Source organism: Argopecten irradians, chromosome 3 (assembly GCF_041381155.1).
Source record: "Argopecten irradians isolate NY chromosome 3, Ai_NY, whole genome shotgun sequence".
Lineage (NCBI taxonomy): Eukaryota > Metazoa > Mollusca > Bivalvia > Pectinida > Pectinidae > Argopecten > Argopecten irradians.
In genome coordinates, this window is record NC_091136.1 from 26,591,191 (window position 1) to 26,611,281 (window position 20,091).

Below are 20,091 nucleotides of genomic sequence, written 5' to 3' on the forward strand. Positions count from 1 at the left end.
GATAAAAACCATCCTTTTGAGTTGTTGAACCACATATCTAGTGTCTTGCCATGTCAGGACACATCGCTCTATGACAGATGGAGGCAGGGGCATTAATCTATTAAAGACATTCCAGTTTTGTACCAGTATTTATTATTTTAACTGCCTATTGTCATTGTGTTTTTGTCCGTCATCGTGCACCGTGCGCCATGCGTAAGACTATTTATACAAAAGCCCACTCCTCCTTCATCCTTTGATGGATTTCATCCATATTTGGTTTGAAACATCATTAGGGAAGGACAATCATATTTTATATAAATGAGCTTGGTCCGACCCTCTAGGGGGCTGAGGGGGCAGGGCCCCAAAAAGACAAATTTTCTTATTTTACTCTTTAAAATCCTACTCCTCCTTCATCCTTGGGTTGATTTCATCTATATTTGGTGTGAAATATCATTGGGGGAAGGGCAACTATCTTTTATAAAAATGAGTCTAGTCCGACTCCAAGGTCAGAGGGGCGGGGCCCCAAAAGGGCAAATTTTCTTAATTTTAGATTTAAAATCCTACTACTCCTTCATCCTTGGATGGATTTCATCTATATTTGGTGTTAAACATCATTGGGGAAGGACAATCATATTTTATATAAATGAGCCTGGTCCGACCCCTAGGGGCTGAGGGGTGGGGCCCCAAAAGGGCAAGTTTCTTAATTTAAGCTTTAAAATCCTACTCCTCCTTTATCCTTGGATGGATTCCATCCATATTTGGTGTGAAACATCATTCGGGAAGGACAATCATATTTTGTATCAATGAGCCTGGTCCGACCCCTAGGGGCTGAGGGGTGGGCCCCAAAAGGGCAAATTTTCTTAATTTTAGCTTTAAAATCCTACTCCTCCTTCATCCTTGGATGGATTTCATCTATATTTGGTGTTAAACATCATTGGGGAAGGACAATCATATTTTATATAAATGAGCCTGGTCTGACCCCTAGGGGCTGAGGGGTGGGGCCCCAAAAGGGCAAATTTTCTTAATTTTAGCTGGCCCACTTCCTGTTTTCAGGTTTCGGTCTCCGATCTCAATGAAAATTGGTCTATAGGGGTTTTAATTGATGCCGAACAACATTCAAACATTTTCGTAAAGATTTTGGTATTCCAAGATGGCCGCTGGCCCACTTCCTGTTTTAAGGTTTCAGTCTCCGATCTCAATGAAAACCGTGCGCCGGGGTTTTAATTGATACCGAACAACATGCAAACATTTTCGTAAATATTTTGGTATTCCAAGATGGACGCTGGCCCACTTGCTGTGTTCAGGCCCGATATCTCAATGAAAATTGGTCTATAGGGGTTTTAATTGATTCAGAAGGGGGAACTTTAGGTGAGGACAATCATATTCTATAAAGGACCGAGCTAAGACCCATGGGGATAGTACGGCGGAGGTCCAAAATGGGAGCTTTGCTGAAATTTGGCTGTAAAATCTGACTCCTTATATTAATCCTTGAATGGGTTACAACCATATATGGATGATGGGCTACCAAGTTTGTTCAACAAATGACATTTACCTATTTCAGAAATTTACATATTCAACTAAGGAGTTCCTTGTATTGTTTATAAATATTAATTGTTAACCACTACTTTATACTGTGACTTTGTTGTTTTGTGCCATGAGTCAGATGACTGTTAAGGCCCATGGGCCTCTTGTTTTTAAAATTGTAATGCATCACATTTAAAGTTCCTATTCAGTTCTTTTCTTTTATTTTATATATATAATTTTTCATGATAAGACATGGTAAACTCATTTTCAGTCCTGTGGGATGGGGAATATAGTAAACTCATTTTCTGCCATGTGGGATATATGCATGTATTGGTGACTATTTCAGTTGCATATTGGGCCAAATAAAGGCATCTCCCTCCAGAGAAATTTTGCTTGTGAACATTTTCCCAAATGAAAAAGGCAATCTGTAAATGTAGAAAATCAAAGAAAGAAAAGGTTACAGGTTTAGGTCCTGAAAGTAATATATAACATGAAATCTATATGTGTGAATACAAATATTCATGGTTAGTCGATGACATAATTTTTTGTCATTTTGATGTAAAACTAGAAAATGGCAAACAAAATTTCTTGATTTCGCTTTAACCAATTCTTGATGTTTCATGGATAAAAAATTCCCAACCATGATGATGACACACAAAATAGCATAAGTTTTATCCTCGCGAAAGTAACTGGTTATACTGTTTGTACTCTCTTGACCTCTGGGTGTCTCCTGACCTCTGGACCATGTCTCCTGGGTGTCTCCAGATCTCTAGGTATCTCCCAGGTGTTTCCAGATCTATGAATGTCTCCTGACCTTTGTGTGTGTCTCCTGATCTCTGGGTGTCTCCTTGATGTCTCCTGACCTCTGGATGTCTCCTGGGTGTCTCCAGGGTGTCTTCTGGGTGCCCCCTGACCTCTGTCCTCTGTGTGCGTCTCCTGATCTCTGAATGTCTCCTGACCTCTGTTTTGTTATGAACAAACTTTTCTGAAAGGCCCAAAGAACTTGACTACAGCTCACTGTTACAGGGGTCAAATAGTCTAAAATCCTATTGATGACTGGTTAATACCTGATGTTAGGCCTATAGCATCGATCCTTACATTGAGATGAAGAACTACAAAGTTTGTTTAAATGAGTGAACTTCACCTTTATCAATGGTCAAGTAGACTAAAATCAACTTCTCATCAACAACTCTTAGGCACTGAACCATTAAAGGCAACCATGTTTGTTTAGAGGAATAACTTTGACATTCATTAAAAGTCATAGAGGTCAAATATATTTGAAATTAACAACTTCTATTGAAGTGTAATTGATAAAGAGGTTTTCGTGGAAATTCCGCAATCACTTATTTCTTTACTCAAAACAATAAAAATGATGAAATTTTAGGATTTTTTTTCTGTAAAAAGTTAAGTCAAAAAATGTATTTAGGTACTGATAAAAATTCAGATTCAATTTGTTCAAATGGAACCCTACTATTTTGAATGTATACTTATACTAAAAATGACCAGCTTTCTTCCCACCCATAGCTCTTCTACTTTTACCTTCCTTCCCCTTTCTCCCCCTCCCATAGCTTTCCTCCTTTATCTCCCTTTCCTTTTCTCCCCCCTCCCATAGCTTTCCTCCTTTACCTCCTTTCCCCTTCTCCCCCCCTACCATATCTCTTCCCCTTTGCCTCCCCCTCCCCCCCCCCCCCCCCCCCCCCATATCTCTTCCCCTTTGCCTCTCTCCCGTTTCTCCCCCCATACCTCTCTTCTCCTTTACCCCCTTCCTCCTTTCTCCCCTCCATATCTCTCCCCTTAACCTTCTTCCCCATATCTCTCCCCCACTCCCATAGTTCTCCTCCTTTACCTCCCTCCCTCAAATCTCCACTGCAAGGCCCCCTTTCTCCCTTCCCATAGCTCTCCCCCTTTACCTTACTCCCCTTTTCTCCCCTCCCATAGCTCTCCTCCTTTACCTCCCTCCCTCTTTCTCCCCCCTATGCCTCTCCTCTTTTACCTCCCTCCCCTTTCTCCACTCGAGGCCCCCTTTCTCCCTCCCATAGCTTCCCCCTTTACCTCCCCATCCCTCTTTCTTCCCCCTATGCTCTCCTCTCTCTTTTACCTCCCTCCCCTTTCTCCACTCGAGGCCCCCTTTCTCCCCTCCCATAGCTTTCCCCCTTTACCCTCCCTCCCCCTTTCTCCCCCTATACCTCTCCTCTTTTACCTCCCTCTGCCTTTTCTCCCCCTCCTATATCTCTCCTCCTTTACCTCACTCCCTCTTTCTCCTCTCCATAGCTCTCCCCCTTTACCTCCCTCCCCCTTTTTCCTTCTTCATAGCTCTGACCCTTTATCTCCCTCCCCTTTCACCCCTTTACCTCTCCGCTTTTACCTCCCTCTCCCTTTTCCTCCTCCCATAGCTTTCCTCCTTTATCTCCCTTTTCCTCTCCCTCTCCTCCTACCATATCTCTTGCCCCATTACCTCCCTCCCCCTTTCTCTACCCCTTTATCCCTCTCCTCTTTTACCTCCTTCTTCCCCTTTCTCCCCCTACTTCTACACCTCCTCTCCTCCTTTACCTCCCTCCCCCCTTTTCCTTTACCTCCTCTCCCCCTCTTTTTTTACCTTCCTCCCCCTTTTCTCCTCCCTCCTCTCCTTTACCTCCCTCTTTCTCCTTTCTTCCCCTCCCATATTCCCCTCCCCTTTACCTCTCTCTCCCTATTTTTACCCTCCCATAATTCTTCCTCCCCTCTTACATCCTTCCTCCTTTACCTCCTTCCCCCTTTCTCACCCTACATCTTTCTCCCCCCATTGCCTCCCTCTTCATACCTCCCTCCCCTTTCTCCCTCGAGGCCCCTTTCCCCCTCCCATAGCTTCCCCCCCTTTACCTCCCTCCCCCTTTCTCCCCCTATACCTCTCCTCTTTTACCTCCCTCTGCCTTTCTCCCCCTCCTATATCTCTCCTCCTTTACCTCCCTTCCTCTTTCTCCTCTCCATTGCTCTCCCCCATTACCTCCATCCCCCTTTTTCCTTCTTCATAACTCTGACCCTTTATCTCCCTCCCCCTTTCACCCCTTTACCTCTCCGCTTTTATCTCCCTCTCCCTTTCTCCCCCTCCCATAGCTTTCCTCCTTTATCTCCCTTTTCCTTTCTCCCTTCTACCATATCTCTGCCCCCCCATTACCTCTCCCTCCCCTTTTCCTTCCCTCTCTCCTCCTTTACCTCTCTCTTTTCCCCTTACTCTCTCTTTACCTCTTCCCCTTTCTCTCCCTCCTACACCTCTCCTCCTTTACCTCCCTCCCCCTTTTTTCTCCCTCTACCTCTTCTCTTTTACCTTTCTCCCCCTTTCTCCCCCTCCTACACCTCTCCTCCTTTACCTTCCTCCCCCTTTTTCCCCTTCCATACTTCTCCTCTCCTTTACCTCCCTCTTCCTTTCTTCCCCTCCCATATTCCCTCCCCCTTTACCTCTCTCTTCCTATTTACCTTCCCATAATTCTCCTCCTTTACCTCCCTCCACCTTTTTCCCCTCTACGTCTTCTCCTTTACCTCCTTCCCCCTTTCTCCCCTCCCATAGCTCTTTTCCTTTACCCCCCTCCCCCTTTCGCCCCCTCCATAGCTCTCCTCCTTTACCTCCCTCTCCTATTCTCTCCTCCTCCATAGCTCTTCTCCTTTACCTCCCTCCCCCTTTCTTTCCCTCCATAGCTCTCCCCCTTTACCTCCCTCCCCTATTCTCCCCTTCCATAACTCTCTTCTTTTACCTCCCTCCCCCTTTTCTCCCCCTCCATAGCTCTCCCCCTTTACCCCCCCCCCTTTTCTCCCCCTCCATAGCTCTCCTCCTTTACCTCCCACTCCCATTCTCCCCCTATACCTATCCCCTTTAACACCCCTCCTTTCTCCCCTTCCCATAGTTCCCCTCCTTTACCATCCTTTCCCTTTTTCTCCCCCTCCCATAATTCTCCTCCTTTACATCCCCTCCCTTTTCTCCCCCCCTCCATAGCTCTCCCCCTTTACCTCCCTCCCCTTTCTCCCCCTCCATAGTCTTTCCTTTCTCCTTCTCCATAGCTCTTTCCTTTCCCTACCTCCCCCTTTCTCCCCCTCCATAGCTCTCCCCTTTACCTCCCTCCCCTTTTCTCCCCCTCCATAGCTCTCCTCCTTTACCTCCCTCCCCTTTCTCCTCTCCATAGCTCTCCCCCTTTACCTCTCTCCACCTTTCTCCACCTATACCTATCCTCCTTTAGCACCCTTCCCCTTTCTCCCCTTCCCATAGTTCTCCTTTACCATTATTTCCCTTTCTCCCCCTCCAATATTTCTCACCCTTTACCTCCCTCCCCTTTCTTCCCCTATACCTCTCCTCTTTTACCTTTCTCCCCCTTTCTCCCCCTCCGACAGCTCTTCCCCTTTATTTGCCTCCCCCTTTCTCCCCTCCCATAGCTCTCCCCCTTTACCTCCCTCCCCTTTTCTCCCCCTCCATAGCTCTCCTCCTTTACCTCCCTCTCCCTTTCTCCTCTCCATAGCTCTCCCCCTTTACCTCTCTCCACCTTTCTCCACCTATACCTATCCTCCTTTAGCACCCTTCCCCTTTCTCCCCTTCCCATAGTTCTCCTCCTTTACCATTATTTCCCTTTCTCCCCCTCCAATATTTCTCACCCTTTACCTCCCTCCCCTTTCTTCCCCTATACCTCTCCTCTTTTACCTTTCTCCCCCTTTCTCCCCCTCCGACAGCTCTTCCCCTTTATTTGCCTCCCCCTTTCTCCCCTCCCATAGCTCTTCTCCTTTACCTCCCTCTTCCTTTTTTCTCCTCCCACATTTCTCCTCCTTTACCTCCCTCCCCCTTTCTCCCCCTCCCATCGCTCTGCCCATATACCTCCATCCTCCTTTATCCCCCCTCCCATAGCTCTGCCCCTTTACCTCCCTCTCCTTTTCTACTCCCATAGCTTTCCCCATTAACCCACCCTTTCTCTCCCTCACACATCTCTCCCCTTTACCTCCACCCCTTTTCTTCCCCTCCCATATCTCTCCCCATTTACCTCCCTCCCTCTCTCTACCTCTCCCTCCCATACCTCTCCCCTTTACTTCCTCCCCTTTTCTCCTCCCATAGCTCTCCCCATTTCCCTCCCTTTTTCTCCCTCCCACACCTCTCCCCTTTACCTCCATCCCCCTATCTCCCCCTCCCATACCTCTCCCTTTCACCTCCATCCCCCTGTCTCCCCCCTCCCATACCTCTCCCCTTCACCTCCCTCCCCTTTTCTCACCCTCCTATACCTCTCCCCATTTATCTTCCTCCCTCTCCCTCCCATACCCCTCCCATATCTCTCTTACCCCATACCTCCCTCCCATACCTCCCCCCATACCTCCCCCCATTTACCTCCCTCCCTCTCCCTCCCTTCCATAACTCCCTACCATACCTCCCCTATACCTCCCCCTATACCTCTCCCCCCATACCTCTCCTCCCTTTCCCTTCCATTTCTCCCCTCCCCCCTATACCCCTCCTTCCTATACCTCCCATCATACAATGACGTGTATATAACCTAACCCAGGTGTTTTGTTCATACTTCAGACTTCCACTCCTATTGTTGTAGAAAACCACATAGGTTTCCCAAGCTGTTGTGTTGTTATGCCTTTCTCCTTGCTCATAATAGCTTATGTTGCAGACAACGTTACTCTAAACAGCACTTCAGTTTACATTTCAACCACAAGCACCTTCTACGCAGGCTATTTTAACCACAAAACATCACATATATATTTTATTACAGCCTTGACGCTATGACATTTAATTTTTACGATAATAGTTAGTTACGATGACTGTGATGACGTTTGAGTGTGTCAGGGAAAGAATCTCGGTGTCTTGATTGTGACGCTGTGCGATGAATGAACACGAGTAATTAGATTGTGTGATGACGTTTAGTCGTGATAAAGGTACAGCGCGACTCGGTGACGTGAGCTACGAAGCTCTATGATGTCCACTCTGACATTTTCCTAATTGTCTGAGGAGACACAAATGATACGGAGCCTCATTCCTATCAAATTAATAGGTAGTTCCACATCTTCTACCTCTCTCCTTGTATGGTTCCGGACTATAATTAAACATCTGCTTATGTTATTCAATTTCTTGGCTGGATTTTTTTAATTCCTTCACTTGGGTACATAATGACGTCATCCTGCTCATTGCCTCAGGAAAAGCCATTCTGTTGGTAGTTTTACGGATTCCCTATTCTGCATATGTGTATGGCTTTCTGTGATTGATTTTCACCGAAGTATATATATATGTATTGGCAGAGTCGCCCTATCTCCTTACAGCTTGATAAGCCACGGCACTTGAGAGAACATACCTGAGCTCACTGAAGATATTGATGTGTGTGGTAGCTACCAGTGTTTGTTCTGTACTGTCTGGTGCTGACAAAAGTAATGTCATTTCACAGGATTTATCTCCCTTGATGTGTGAAGCCTTGTTGTCACTTAACCATAAATTCAGGTAACTTTTTTTTGTAGATTAATTATTATCATTAGCATTGATTATGACACAAAATTCTAAACTGTTGATAAATATATATAGTCCAGTATGATAATTAATGTCAGGAGACAATTTTTTTTTTTTAAATTGTAGAATTATACGACTTGCATGTATCATGATTTTGCTTCAGTTAGCCAGAAGTTATTTTTGGTGTGAAATGATATCTAAAGGGTTAAGATCCACCATTACACACATAGGAGTACTGTTTTGCTGACATATTCAGATGAAAAAATTGTTGTTGATCGATTCTGGAGAACAGATGACAAGGTAATTTAAGACTGTACATTGCATTTCGTAGAATGCATTTGATTTGTGATTGGACTTAACATCATAACTTGGTTTTTTTTAGTGCGAGTGTACTCGTACTATTATTTTCCTTGTCGAGTGTAGAGTCTGTGTTCATCCGCTATGTGCAGATTCCAACTGCGCATGCGATACTGGAAGTGAGTGTCTTATAGCTTTTAATAGATTTCGCCATGATTTTAGTGACACCAAACTTTCAAAAACATAAATTAAGATAAACTTGTCTGCGATAATCTACTATAAATTAACAACAGTGACCTTTCACAGTGCTAAACGCATAATTTGTTAAACTTTAAGCAGCGTATCATACAAATTCTTGCATCGGTCACGATATTCTAAACTTCGGGAACACTATAATGCAATTCAGGTTTATATAGTCAATAAAAGAAAGTGACAAAATGGATAACTTTTAGTACTGGCCACATATTTAATTTATTTCACATTATCCTAGTTCCTAGGTGTATGTTGCACTATCGCTTACTAAACCCTGTGACCATAGACCGCATTTGCTGCAGTTCTTATTAATATTTGTAAAATTACACAGCTTTGCATGAGAGAAACAGAATTAAAAAAGCACATAATGAAATATCAGTCGGAGTGGCTGAGCTCTAGATCTTATGTACCCAAGAAAGGCCTTCAAGCTTAAGCATGATACAGGTAAGTCACCACGTGCACAGAGACTGGACGGTGTTCTAGCGGACGACTATTTTGAACAACGGAACAAGTTTATCTTATCAATATCAATATGATGATAAACACACTTTGATGTAACAAACTTCAAAGTAATTTCACATTTAAAGTTCTGATGAAGTAAAGAAAAGTATTTATTACAATGCACCAAGGGCGTAAACCATCTCCTTGCAATAGACCCAAGGATAATGAGCGAAAGTGCTACGTACACCTGTTGCAGAGGATAATTTCATATCAGAAATTAAGGTTAGAAAGTATTTAGCGAGCAGTTAATGTCTAACAGACATATTTCTAGTTTAGTTCAAGTTCAGCCTAACAAGTTTAAGTATTTCTTTACATATTATACATTACTTGATTCACATATGCATTTTTTTTTTTTTTTTTTTTTTGATAAAGTTTATATGCATTTCATTTCATTTTAAATTTCATATGAAAAACCCATGACAACACTTTGGTTATTATGATGTCACAGTGTGTTTTTGAATGGTACAACATCTTCGGTTATTATGATGTCACAGTATGTTTTTGAATGGTACAACATCTTCGGTTATTATGATGTCACAGTATGTTTTTGAATGGTAAAACCTTAGGGGAAAAAGAGAATTTATATTCATTTCTTTATATTACATTACTTGATTAATATGCATTTTGATCGTTTTTTTTTTTTTTTTTTTTTGAAGTTTTTTGCATGAATTTTAAATTTCTACAACACTTTGGTTATTTGGTCACAGTGTGTTTTTGAAACAACATCTTGGTTATTATGATGTCAACAGTATGTTTTTGAATGGTAGAATTTGTATTACAGTATGTTTTTGAATCTTAGGGGCTCTGAGTTCCTACCCAATTTTGCGGAAGATTTGGCCAGAAACAATCCCGGAATAGAATTTGAGGGAAATGGTCTTCAATCTTCGGTTATTATGGTCACAGTAATTATTTTGAATGGTGTAAATCTTCAAAAAATCTTGAGAAAAGCAACAAAAGAACTGTATTCAGAAAATTACTTCCCAAAACAAATCAGGATAGCGATATCGACCCTATGTTCCTTTTTGATTTTGGTTGTGTTGATTTGAATGGCCGAAAAGATTGTTTCCAGTTTCAAAATGAAAGACAAACATCATTCTCCAGTTTGTTATCATATGATCTATAAAATAAAATCATTGTACCAGCAAAATTTATCGATTGTACAAAAAATATATGTACAAAAAATATATGAATGTTTATAACTTATTAATGAGAATGCCACAGGTATCAGATATAACAATACACATATTTAAATTAGCTGCCTGTAAATTGACCGTTATGTGTACATATTGATTTTGTTGTATGTGTATTCTGCTGTCATCATAGACCAAACAAATATTTTCATGTACATGTAATTTCACTTGAAACCTTTTGAAGCAAATCCAATGCCTAAACTTACCATTAAGAGGGAGTATTTATCTCCTGATCATACGAAAACTTCAAAGTAGTACACATAGCTATCAATGTACTGTAAACCAACTTTCTGTTGTTTGCAATTTACTTTCAGGAATTTCGCAATCGGAGTGAAAGGGTTTAGTGAAAAGTTATCTCCGCAAATTAATATCTACGCTATGTACTTAATTATATTGAAAGGAATTTCCATGAAAGTTTGAATTCTGTGAATATTTATCTCCGCAAAGTTGTTTTGAAATGGAAACCGCGAACTTAGTGACCGTGAAAGACAGTTGGTTTATAATATCTGTAATTAACATGATTGATCTCTTGTATGGATTTCTCTAATATATTCATTTCATAGTTATTGTAGTATGTCTTCCAGATATATAACTGATTATAATTACAATTAATGAATCTGTAATATAATTCAATTTTGCTTGTTACGAGCATTTTCATTGGCTTAAAAATTTACTTTATCAGCCCATAAAGGGAAAAATGGTGTCGCAATTTGTAACGTCGCTTCTGATTGGCTGAGATGACGACTTAATAGTTTCATAGACAAAAGAGTCCCAAAATGAATTTTAAATATTGAAGTGATTATCTTTAGTAAATTGAATTATAAGGATTAATTTTAATAGATTTTTTGATGTTATGGAGATATAACACAAAAATCTGGGTGTATTTAGAGTACACTCAGATTTTTGTGTTATATCTCCATAACACAAAAAATCTATTCAAATTAATCCATAAATAAAATTTGTTTATGCATATTGATGAGGAACAAGAGCTTAATGTAACTATATGACACTGTTACTTCAGACAACGATGTCCACACATAATATTATGAGGCAAACCAATTAGAACAAAACGAAGAAACAACAAACCTGGGGTATAGCTCATAACTCACAAGTCACTTCAAATATACGTTTCCTTTTACAAATTTTTTCTCCAAAACCAAGAAGAGGCCAAGGGAGCTGATATTGGGCTTGAGGCATGCTGCAATGAAAGGCTAAAACGTTTTGTTGAAATGAAAGGGTTTCTTGACCACCATTCTAGGTCATTAGAGTCAAACAGGCTACATTATTTCAATAACTTTTTGTCAATAATAAAGAGGCCTAGCTATAGAGACTTTATATTGGACATATACTATGTGGGTCAAATTATGCAAATGTGTTTAATTAAATTCTTGTCAATCATTGACACTTGTAGGAAGCTTGAATTCAAGTTGTATGGTCTGTGACATGTTGTATTTTTGGCAAAGAAAAAGTATTCAAAGTGTTCTACATATTTTTCTCCACCTCTCTAAGTTTTAAATTTTTGATATATAACGACTTTCGTAAAAGTTCCTATTCACAAAGTTATTAAAAAATTAAAGTAAAATATTTATTTTTAACGTGTACACGTTTAAAATAGCTCAGAAGTATCTAAACTGTTCTGATCTAATCCGATCTGTAGGGGGTATTGCTGATATTGACCACGTGATACGGCTCTGGAAGTTCCAATCTATATGGGTATCGCCGATGTTGGTCACATGATGCAACTCGGTTTTTCGATATTACCTGAAAGTTTGAAACATGGCGTTGACTGTGGCGGTTCTTTAAAAACATGTGATATTTCATGCGACATATACCACTATGTCAATAGTATATTGGTGATTTCATGGATCTGAATCATCATATAGAAGCATCAATATTCACACATTGTATGTTTTATGAGAGTTCATGATGGTGAAAATTACAAGAAATACAACTTTAAAGTCTACCAATTTTAGAAATGATTCCTCTAAAATTGTATATGTCTTGACCATATACTAACTCAATTTGCATAGATTGAAATTACCAGGTAGCAGGTAAATGATGCAGGCCTATTGGACCCCAGTTATTTTCCAATCATGAATTAATATCATTTACAATGATATATGGAGCAAAGTTAGTCAAACCAAAAAAGGGTTTACCAGTAATTAAACAAAAGACTTGCAATATCATGCTTATGAGGCTATTGGTGAAGGTAAGAAGGCAAAAGGTCAAAGTCTTGGTCAGAATTAAAGTTTGATGAAGTGTTTTAATTATAAAACAAAGGTAAACTTAGTTCAAAATGTCTTCGAAGGTCAAGTGTTTGCTGATGAATATATTGTTACCTGGTATAAAATTTGCTATGAAGCAACATTTGCCTGCATCTTGAGGTCTGTTATTATAACCCCTGCAACAAGGGGGTATACTGGAATCAGGTTGTCTGTCTGTCAGTCTGTCTGTTTTTAGACACAACAATTTGTCCGGCAAACTCCTCCAAAACTAATTGACATATTTTGCTAAAATTTGGTACACAGAACCCGACATAAAGGTTGAGTAAACTATATAGGGTTCTGCAATGCCCCCTTTTATTGGCATTATTACTAAATTTGTGCTGCGGGGGTATTAGTCGTCCATTCTGGCGACACTTTTAGTTAGTATTTAAAAAACAACATTATTTTCATTGGTAAAATTCAGTAATGGCTATATCAGGAGTCCCTAATGAAAACTGATGTAATCATTGCCATGTTTTACATATAGCAATATTCTTTCTTTGGAACAAGACCACTGAAGAGTAAGTGAATGGATTTTGTGGAAACTGTTATATGATCAACAAAATACATTACATTAATTTGTGCACTCTGGATATGTTTTGAAAAATACATAATTTCAAAAAGATGATGGTCCTCTTTGATTGGACAATTTTCATTATTAAGAATTCATTATTAATACTGGTTTTTTCCTGGTTGTTGTTGGTTATCAATGATGATAACAGTTGATGTTCATGGACAAATATCGCACAAATTGGCTGCTTTTCCAGGCCTCTGATTGATAGAAACCTTTGTACTGTCGATGTTTGACAAACTACAGTAATTTACGTCTAATAGTTTCTGTCATTCACAGATTTTCTGTTTTCCTGAAATGACCATAAGAGCTGTTTATGCAACAGAGCAAAGACTATTTCTGTTCATAGCACAGAGCAGAGTTAACAGAGACCATTTATTTACAAAAATGTCTTGGAGTAAAGAACTCTGAGTTCTGGTAATCATAATTAATCATTACTGCTTCAGATGCTGTAAGCTGTGTCTCCATCATGTCACAGAACAAGGATGAGGTCATTGACCTCAACAATGATGATCACCTGGCACAGAAAGAAATGTGACGCAGGGCCACTAAAGGAAAATGAGGTAAGACATGATGCTGGGAAATGTTCGTCCACCACATTACAGCTATGTGAGGGTGCTGGCCCACTACTATTGTACATTATACATTACAGCTATGTGAGGGTGCTGGCCAACTACTGTTGTACATTATACATAACAGCTATGTGGGGTACTGGCACACTACTGTTGTACATTATACATAACAGCTATGTGAGGGTGCTGGCCCACTACTGTTGTACATTATACATTACAGCTATGTGAGGGTGCTGGCCCACTACTGTTGTACATTATACATAACAGCTATGTGAGGGTGCTGGCCCACTACTGTTGTACATTATACATAACAGCTATGTGAGGGTGCTGGCACACTACTGTTGTACATTATACATAACAGCTATTTGAGAGTACTGGCCCACTACTGTTGTACATTATACATTACAGCTATGTGGGGTACTGGCACACTACTGTTGTACATTATACATTACAGCTATGTGGGGTACTGGCACACTACTGTTGTTCATCATACATTACAGCTATGTGGGGTACTGGCACACTACTGTTGTACATTATACATTACAGCTATGTGGGGTACTGGCACACTACTGTTGTTCATCATACATTACAGCTATGTGGGGTACTGGGACACTACTGTTGTACATTATACATTAAAGCTATGTGGGGTACTGGCACACTACTATTGTACATTATACATTACAGCTATTTGAGGGTACTGGCACACTACTGTTGTACATTATACATAACAGCTATGTGGGGTACTGGCACACTACTGTTGTACATTATATATAACAGCTATGTGGGGTACTGGCACACTACTATTGTACATCATACATTACAGCTGTTTGAGGGTACTGGCCCACTACTGTTGTACATAATACATAACAGCTATGTGAGGGTACTGGCCCACTACTGTTGTACATTATACATAACAGCTATTTGAGGGTGCTGGCCCACTACTGTTGTACATTATACATAACAGCTATGTGAGGGTACTGGCCCACTACTGTTGTACATAATACATAACAGCTATGTGAGGGTGCTGGCCCACTACTGTTGTACATTATACATTACAGCTATGTGGGGTACTGGCACACTACTGTTGTACATTATACATTACAGCTATGTGGGGTACTGGCACACTACTGTTGTACATTATACATTACAGCTATGTGGGGTACTGGCACACTACTATTGTACATTATACATTACAGCTATGTGGGGTACTGGCCCACTACTATTGTACATTATACATTACAGCTATGTGGGGTACTGGCACACTACTATTGTACATCATACATTACAGCTATGTGGGGTACTGGCACATTACTGTTGTTCATTATACATTACAACTATGTGGGGTACTGGCACACTGCAATTGTACATTACATTACACCTATTTGAGGGTACTGGCCCACTACTGTTGTACATCATACATTACAGCTGTGTGAGGGTGCTTGCCCACCTGAATACTATTGTTTATTATGCATTACATTGCCCACCTGAATACTATTGTTTATTATGCATTACAGCTATATGAGGGTGCTGGCCCACTACTGTTGAACATTATACATTACAGCTATGTGAGGGTGCTGGCCCACTACTGTTGTACATTATACATTACAGCTATGTGAGGGTGCTGGCCCACTACTGTTGTACATTATACATTACAGATATGTGAGGGTGCTGGCCCACTACTGTTGTACATTATACATTACAGATGTGTGAGGGTGCTGGCCCACCTAAATACTATTGCACTTTATACATTACAGCTATATGAGGGTGCCGGCCAACTACTGTTGAACATTATACATTACAGCTATGATAAATAAATATGTGAAGTTACTGGCCCACTACTGTTTTACATTATACATTACAGCTATTTGTGGGTACTGGCCCATTACTGTTGTACATTATGTATTACAGCTATGTGGGGTACTGGCACACTACTGTTGCACATTATACATTACAGCTATGTGGGGTACTGGCACACAACTGTTGTTCATCATACATTACAGCTATGTGGGGTACTGGGACACTACTGTTGTACATCATACATTACAGCTATGTGGGGTACTGGGACACTACTGTTGTACATTATACATTAAAGCTATGTGGGGTACTGGCACACTACTATTGTACATTATACATTACAGCTATGTGAGGGTACTGGCCCATTACTGTTGTACATTATACATTACAGCTATGTGAGGGTGCTGGCACACTACTGTTGTACATTATACATTACAGATATGTGAGGGTGCTGGCACATTACTGTTGTACATTATACATTACAGCTATGTGAGGGTGCTGGCCCACTACTTTTGTACATATTAAATTAAAGCTATGTGAGGGTGCTGGCCCACTACTGTTGTACATTATACATTACAGCTATGTGAGGGTGCTGGCACACTACTGTTGTACATAATACATTACAGCTATGTGGGGTACTGGCACACTACTATTTTACATTATACATTACAGCTATTTGAGGGTACTGGCCCACTACTGTTGTACATAATACATAACAGCTATTTGAGGGTGCTGGCACACTACTGTTGTACATTATACATTACAGCTATGTGGGGTACTGGCACATTACTGTTGTACATTATACATTACAGCTATGTGGGGTACTGGCACACTACTGTTGTACATTATACATTACAGCTATGTGGGGTACTGGCACATTACTGTTGTTCATTATACTTTACAACTATGTGGGGTACTGGCACACTGCTATTGTACATTATGCATTACAGCTATTTGAGGGTACTGGCCCACTACTGTTGTACATTATACATAACAGCTATGTGAGGGTGCTTGCCCACCTGAATACTATTGTTTATTATGCATTACAGCTATGTGAGGGTGCTGGCCCACTACTGTTGAACATTATACATTACAGCTATGTGAGGGTGCTGGCCCACTACTGTTGTACATTATACATTACAGCTATGTGAGGGTGCTGGCCCACTACTGTTGTACATTATACATTACAGATGTGTGAGGGTGCTGGCCCACCTAAATACTATTGCACATTATACATTACAGCTATATGAGGGTGCCGGCCAACTACTGTTGAACATTATATATTACAGCTATAATAAATAAATATGTGAAGGTACTGGCCCACTACTGTTTAACATTATACATTACAGCTATGTGAGGGTACTGGCCCATTACTGTTGTACATTATACATTACAGCTATGTGAGGGTACTGGCCCATTACTGTTGTACATTAGACATTACAGCTATGTGAGGGTACTGGCCCACTACTGTTGTACATTATACATTACAGCTATGTGAGAGTACTGGCCCATTACTGTTGTACATTATACATTACAGCTATGTGAGGGTGCTGGCACACTACTGTTGTACATTATACATTACAGCTATGTGAGGGTACTGGCCCATTACTGTTGTACATTATACATTACAGCTATGTGAGGGTGCTGGCCCACTACTGTTGTACATTATACATTACAGATATGTGAGGGTGCTTGCCCACTACTTTTGTACATATTACATTAAAGCTATGTGAGGGTGCTGGTCCACTACTGTTGTACTTTTTACATTACAGCTATGTGAGGGTGTTGGCACACTACTGTTGTACATTATACATTACAGCTATGTGGGGTACTGGCACACTACTATTGTACATTATACATTACAGCTATGTGAGGGTGCTGGCCCACTACTGTTGTACATTATACATTAAAGCTATGTGAGGGTACTGGCCCATTACTGTTGTACATTATACATTATATCTATGTGAGGTTGCTGGCCCACTACTGTTGTACATTATACACTACAGCTATGTGAGAGTGCTGGCCCACTACTATTGTACATTTTACATTACAGCTATGTGAGAGTGTTGGCCCATGGCCCACTACTATTGTCCATTATACATTACAGCTATGTGAGGGTGCTGGCCCACTACTGTTGTACATTATACATTACAGCTATATGAGGGTACTGGCCCACTACTGTTGTACATCATACATTACAGCTATGTGAGGGTACTGGCCCAACTACTGTTGTAGATTATACATTACAGCTATGTGGGGTACTGGCCCACTAGTATTGTACATTAAACATTACAGCTATGTAAGGGTACTGACTCACTACTATTGTAAATTATACATTACAGCTATGTAAGGGTACTGGCCCACTACTATTGTACATTATACATTACATCTATGTGAGGGTACTGGCCCACTATTGTTATACATTATACATTACATCTATGTGAGGGTAGTGGCCCACTATTGTTATACATTATACATTACATCTATGTGAGGGTACTGGCCCACTACTATTGTACATTATACATTAGAGCTATGTTAGGGTAGTGGCCCACTATTGTTGTACAATATACATTACAGCTATGTGAGGGTACTGGCCCACTACTATTGTACATTATACATTACAGCTATGTGAGGGTACTGGCCCACTACTATTGTACATTATTCATTACAGCTATGTGAGGATGCTGGCCCACTACTATTGTACATTATACATGACAGCTATGTGAGGGTACTTGCCCACTACTATTGTACATTATACATTACAGCTATGTGAGGGTGTTGGCCCACTACCCCTATGTGGTACTACTGGCAGTGTTTGTTGTGGTGGCCACCTGTCTTGTGCTGTCCACAACAGTTATACAACTCCCAGACTTTGGAGACCCAATGGCAGTAAGTACATCTTTCTTTTTTTTCTAGAAATCATATAGTAATGCTTTGTTTTTGGCATATTCTGATGTAAACTTATGTAAAAGTATTTTAGAATGTCATTTTACTACTTATTTGCCTTTAATGCCTTTCGATAACAATATGTTCATAATTACAGGGCTTTGAGCCACGGGGTACTGACTTAGGAGAGAGGCTAACTGCCTACCACAATGTCATGTATAACCCTAACAGCAAGCTCAGTTTACTGCCGTTTGGAGCCGACTTTGAGGACCAGATCGAAGACGAGCTTATGGACAATGACAATGACACTGAGCTCTGGGACGAACAGGGATACGTCAAACGCAGCACAAAAAGGACTCCTCTCTGTAACCTACCAGGTAATTGTTAAGTAAATACGTCTAATGCAGCATGAAAAGGACTCCTCTCTATAACCTACCAGGTAATTGTTAAGTAAATACGTCAAACGCAGCACAAAAAGGACTCCTCTCTGTAACCTACCAGGTAATTGTTAAGTAAATGCGTCAAACGCAGCACAAAAAGGACTCTCTCTGTAACCTACCAGGTAATTGTTAAGTAAATACGTCTAATGCAGCATGAAAAGGACTCCTCTCTATAACCTACCAGGTAATTGTTAAGTAAATACGTCAAACGCAGCACAAAAAGGACTCCTCTCTGTAACCTACCAGGTAATTGTTAAGTAAATACGTCAAACGCAGCACAAAAAGGACTCCTCTCTGTAACCTACCAGGTAATTGTTAAGTAAATACGTCAAACGCAGCACAAAAAGGACTCCTCTCTGTAACCTACCAGGTAATTGTTAAGTAAATACGTCTAATGCAGCACGAAAAGGACTCCTCTCTGTAACCTACCAGGTAATTGTTAAGTAAATACGTCTAATGCAGCATGAAAAGGACTCCTCTCTGTAACCTACCAGGTAATTGTTAAGTAAATACGTCTAATGCAGCACAAAAAGGACTCCTCTCTGTAACCTACCAGGTAATTGTTAAGAAAATACGTCTAATGCAGCATGAAAAGGACTCCTCTCTGTAACCTACCAGGTAATTGTTAAGTAAATACGTCTAATGCAGCATGAAAAGGACTCCTCTCTGTAACCTACCAGGTAATTGTTAAGTAAATACGTCTAATGCAGCATGAAAAGGACTCCTCTCTGTAACCTACCAGGTAATTGTTAAGTAAATACGTCTAATGCAGCATGAAAAGGACTCCTCTCTATAACCTACCAGGTAATTGTTAAGTAAATACGTCTAATGCAGCACAAAAAGGTAACTCCTCTCTGTAACCTACCAGGTAATTGTTAAGTAAATGCGTCTAATGCAGCACGAAAAGGACTCCTCTCTGTAACCTACCAGGTAATTGTTAAGTAAATGCGTCTAATGCAGCACAAAAAGGACTCCTCTCTGTAACCTACCAGGTAATTGTTAAGTAAATACGTCTAATGCAGCACAAAAAGGACTCCTCTCTGTAACCTACCAGGTAATTGTTAAGTAAATACGTCTAATGCAGCATGAAAAGGACTCCTCTCTGTAACCTACCAGGTAATTGTTAAGTAAATACGTCTAATGCAGCATGAAAAGGACTCCTCTCTGTAACCTACCAGGTAATTGTTAAGTAAATACGTCTAATGCAGCATGAAAAGGACTCCTCTCTGTAACCTACCAGGTAATTGTTAAGTAAATATGTCAAATGCAGCATGAAAAGGACTCCTCTCTGTAACCTACCAGGTAATTGTTAAGTAATTATGTCAAACGCAGCACAAAAAGGACTCCTATGAATGAAACCTGGGGTTAGTGAA

The 20,091-nt window shown here is 40.6% G+C and overlaps 2 protein-coding genes across 3 annotated transcripts in view; one reads left to right on the top strand and one right to left on the bottom strand.

Annotated features, from left to right (window-relative positions):
• Positions 1–20,091, top strand: part of LOC138318017 (protein dispatched homolog 1-like) — a 50,365-nt gene that overhangs the window by 21,296 nt on the left and 8,978 nt on the right. The window contains exons 3-5 of one of the 2 annotated variants that reach the window (XM_069260040.1): positions 13,473–13,589; positions 18,158–18,281; positions 18,436–18,655. In XM_069260040.1, the coding sequence (XP_069116141.1) occupies positions 13,585–13,589; positions 18,158–18,281; positions 18,436–18,655 (349 nt within the window). In that variant the 5' untranslated portion in view covers positions 13,473–13,584. Of the gene's footprint in view, positions 1–13,472; positions 13,590–18,157; positions 18,282–18,435; positions 18,656–19,979; positions 20,021–20,091 lie in introns of those variants that run through there. The other variant, XM_069260041.1, reaches the window with a different exon arrangement.
• On the bottom strand, positions 6,163–6,669 carry LOC138319597 (ATP-dependent RNA helicase vasa-like). Its single transcript, XM_069262745.1, has one exon. The coding sequence runs from the start codon at positions 6,667–6,669 to the stop codon at positions 6,163–6,165; it is 507 nt and encodes a 168-aa protein (XP_069118846.1).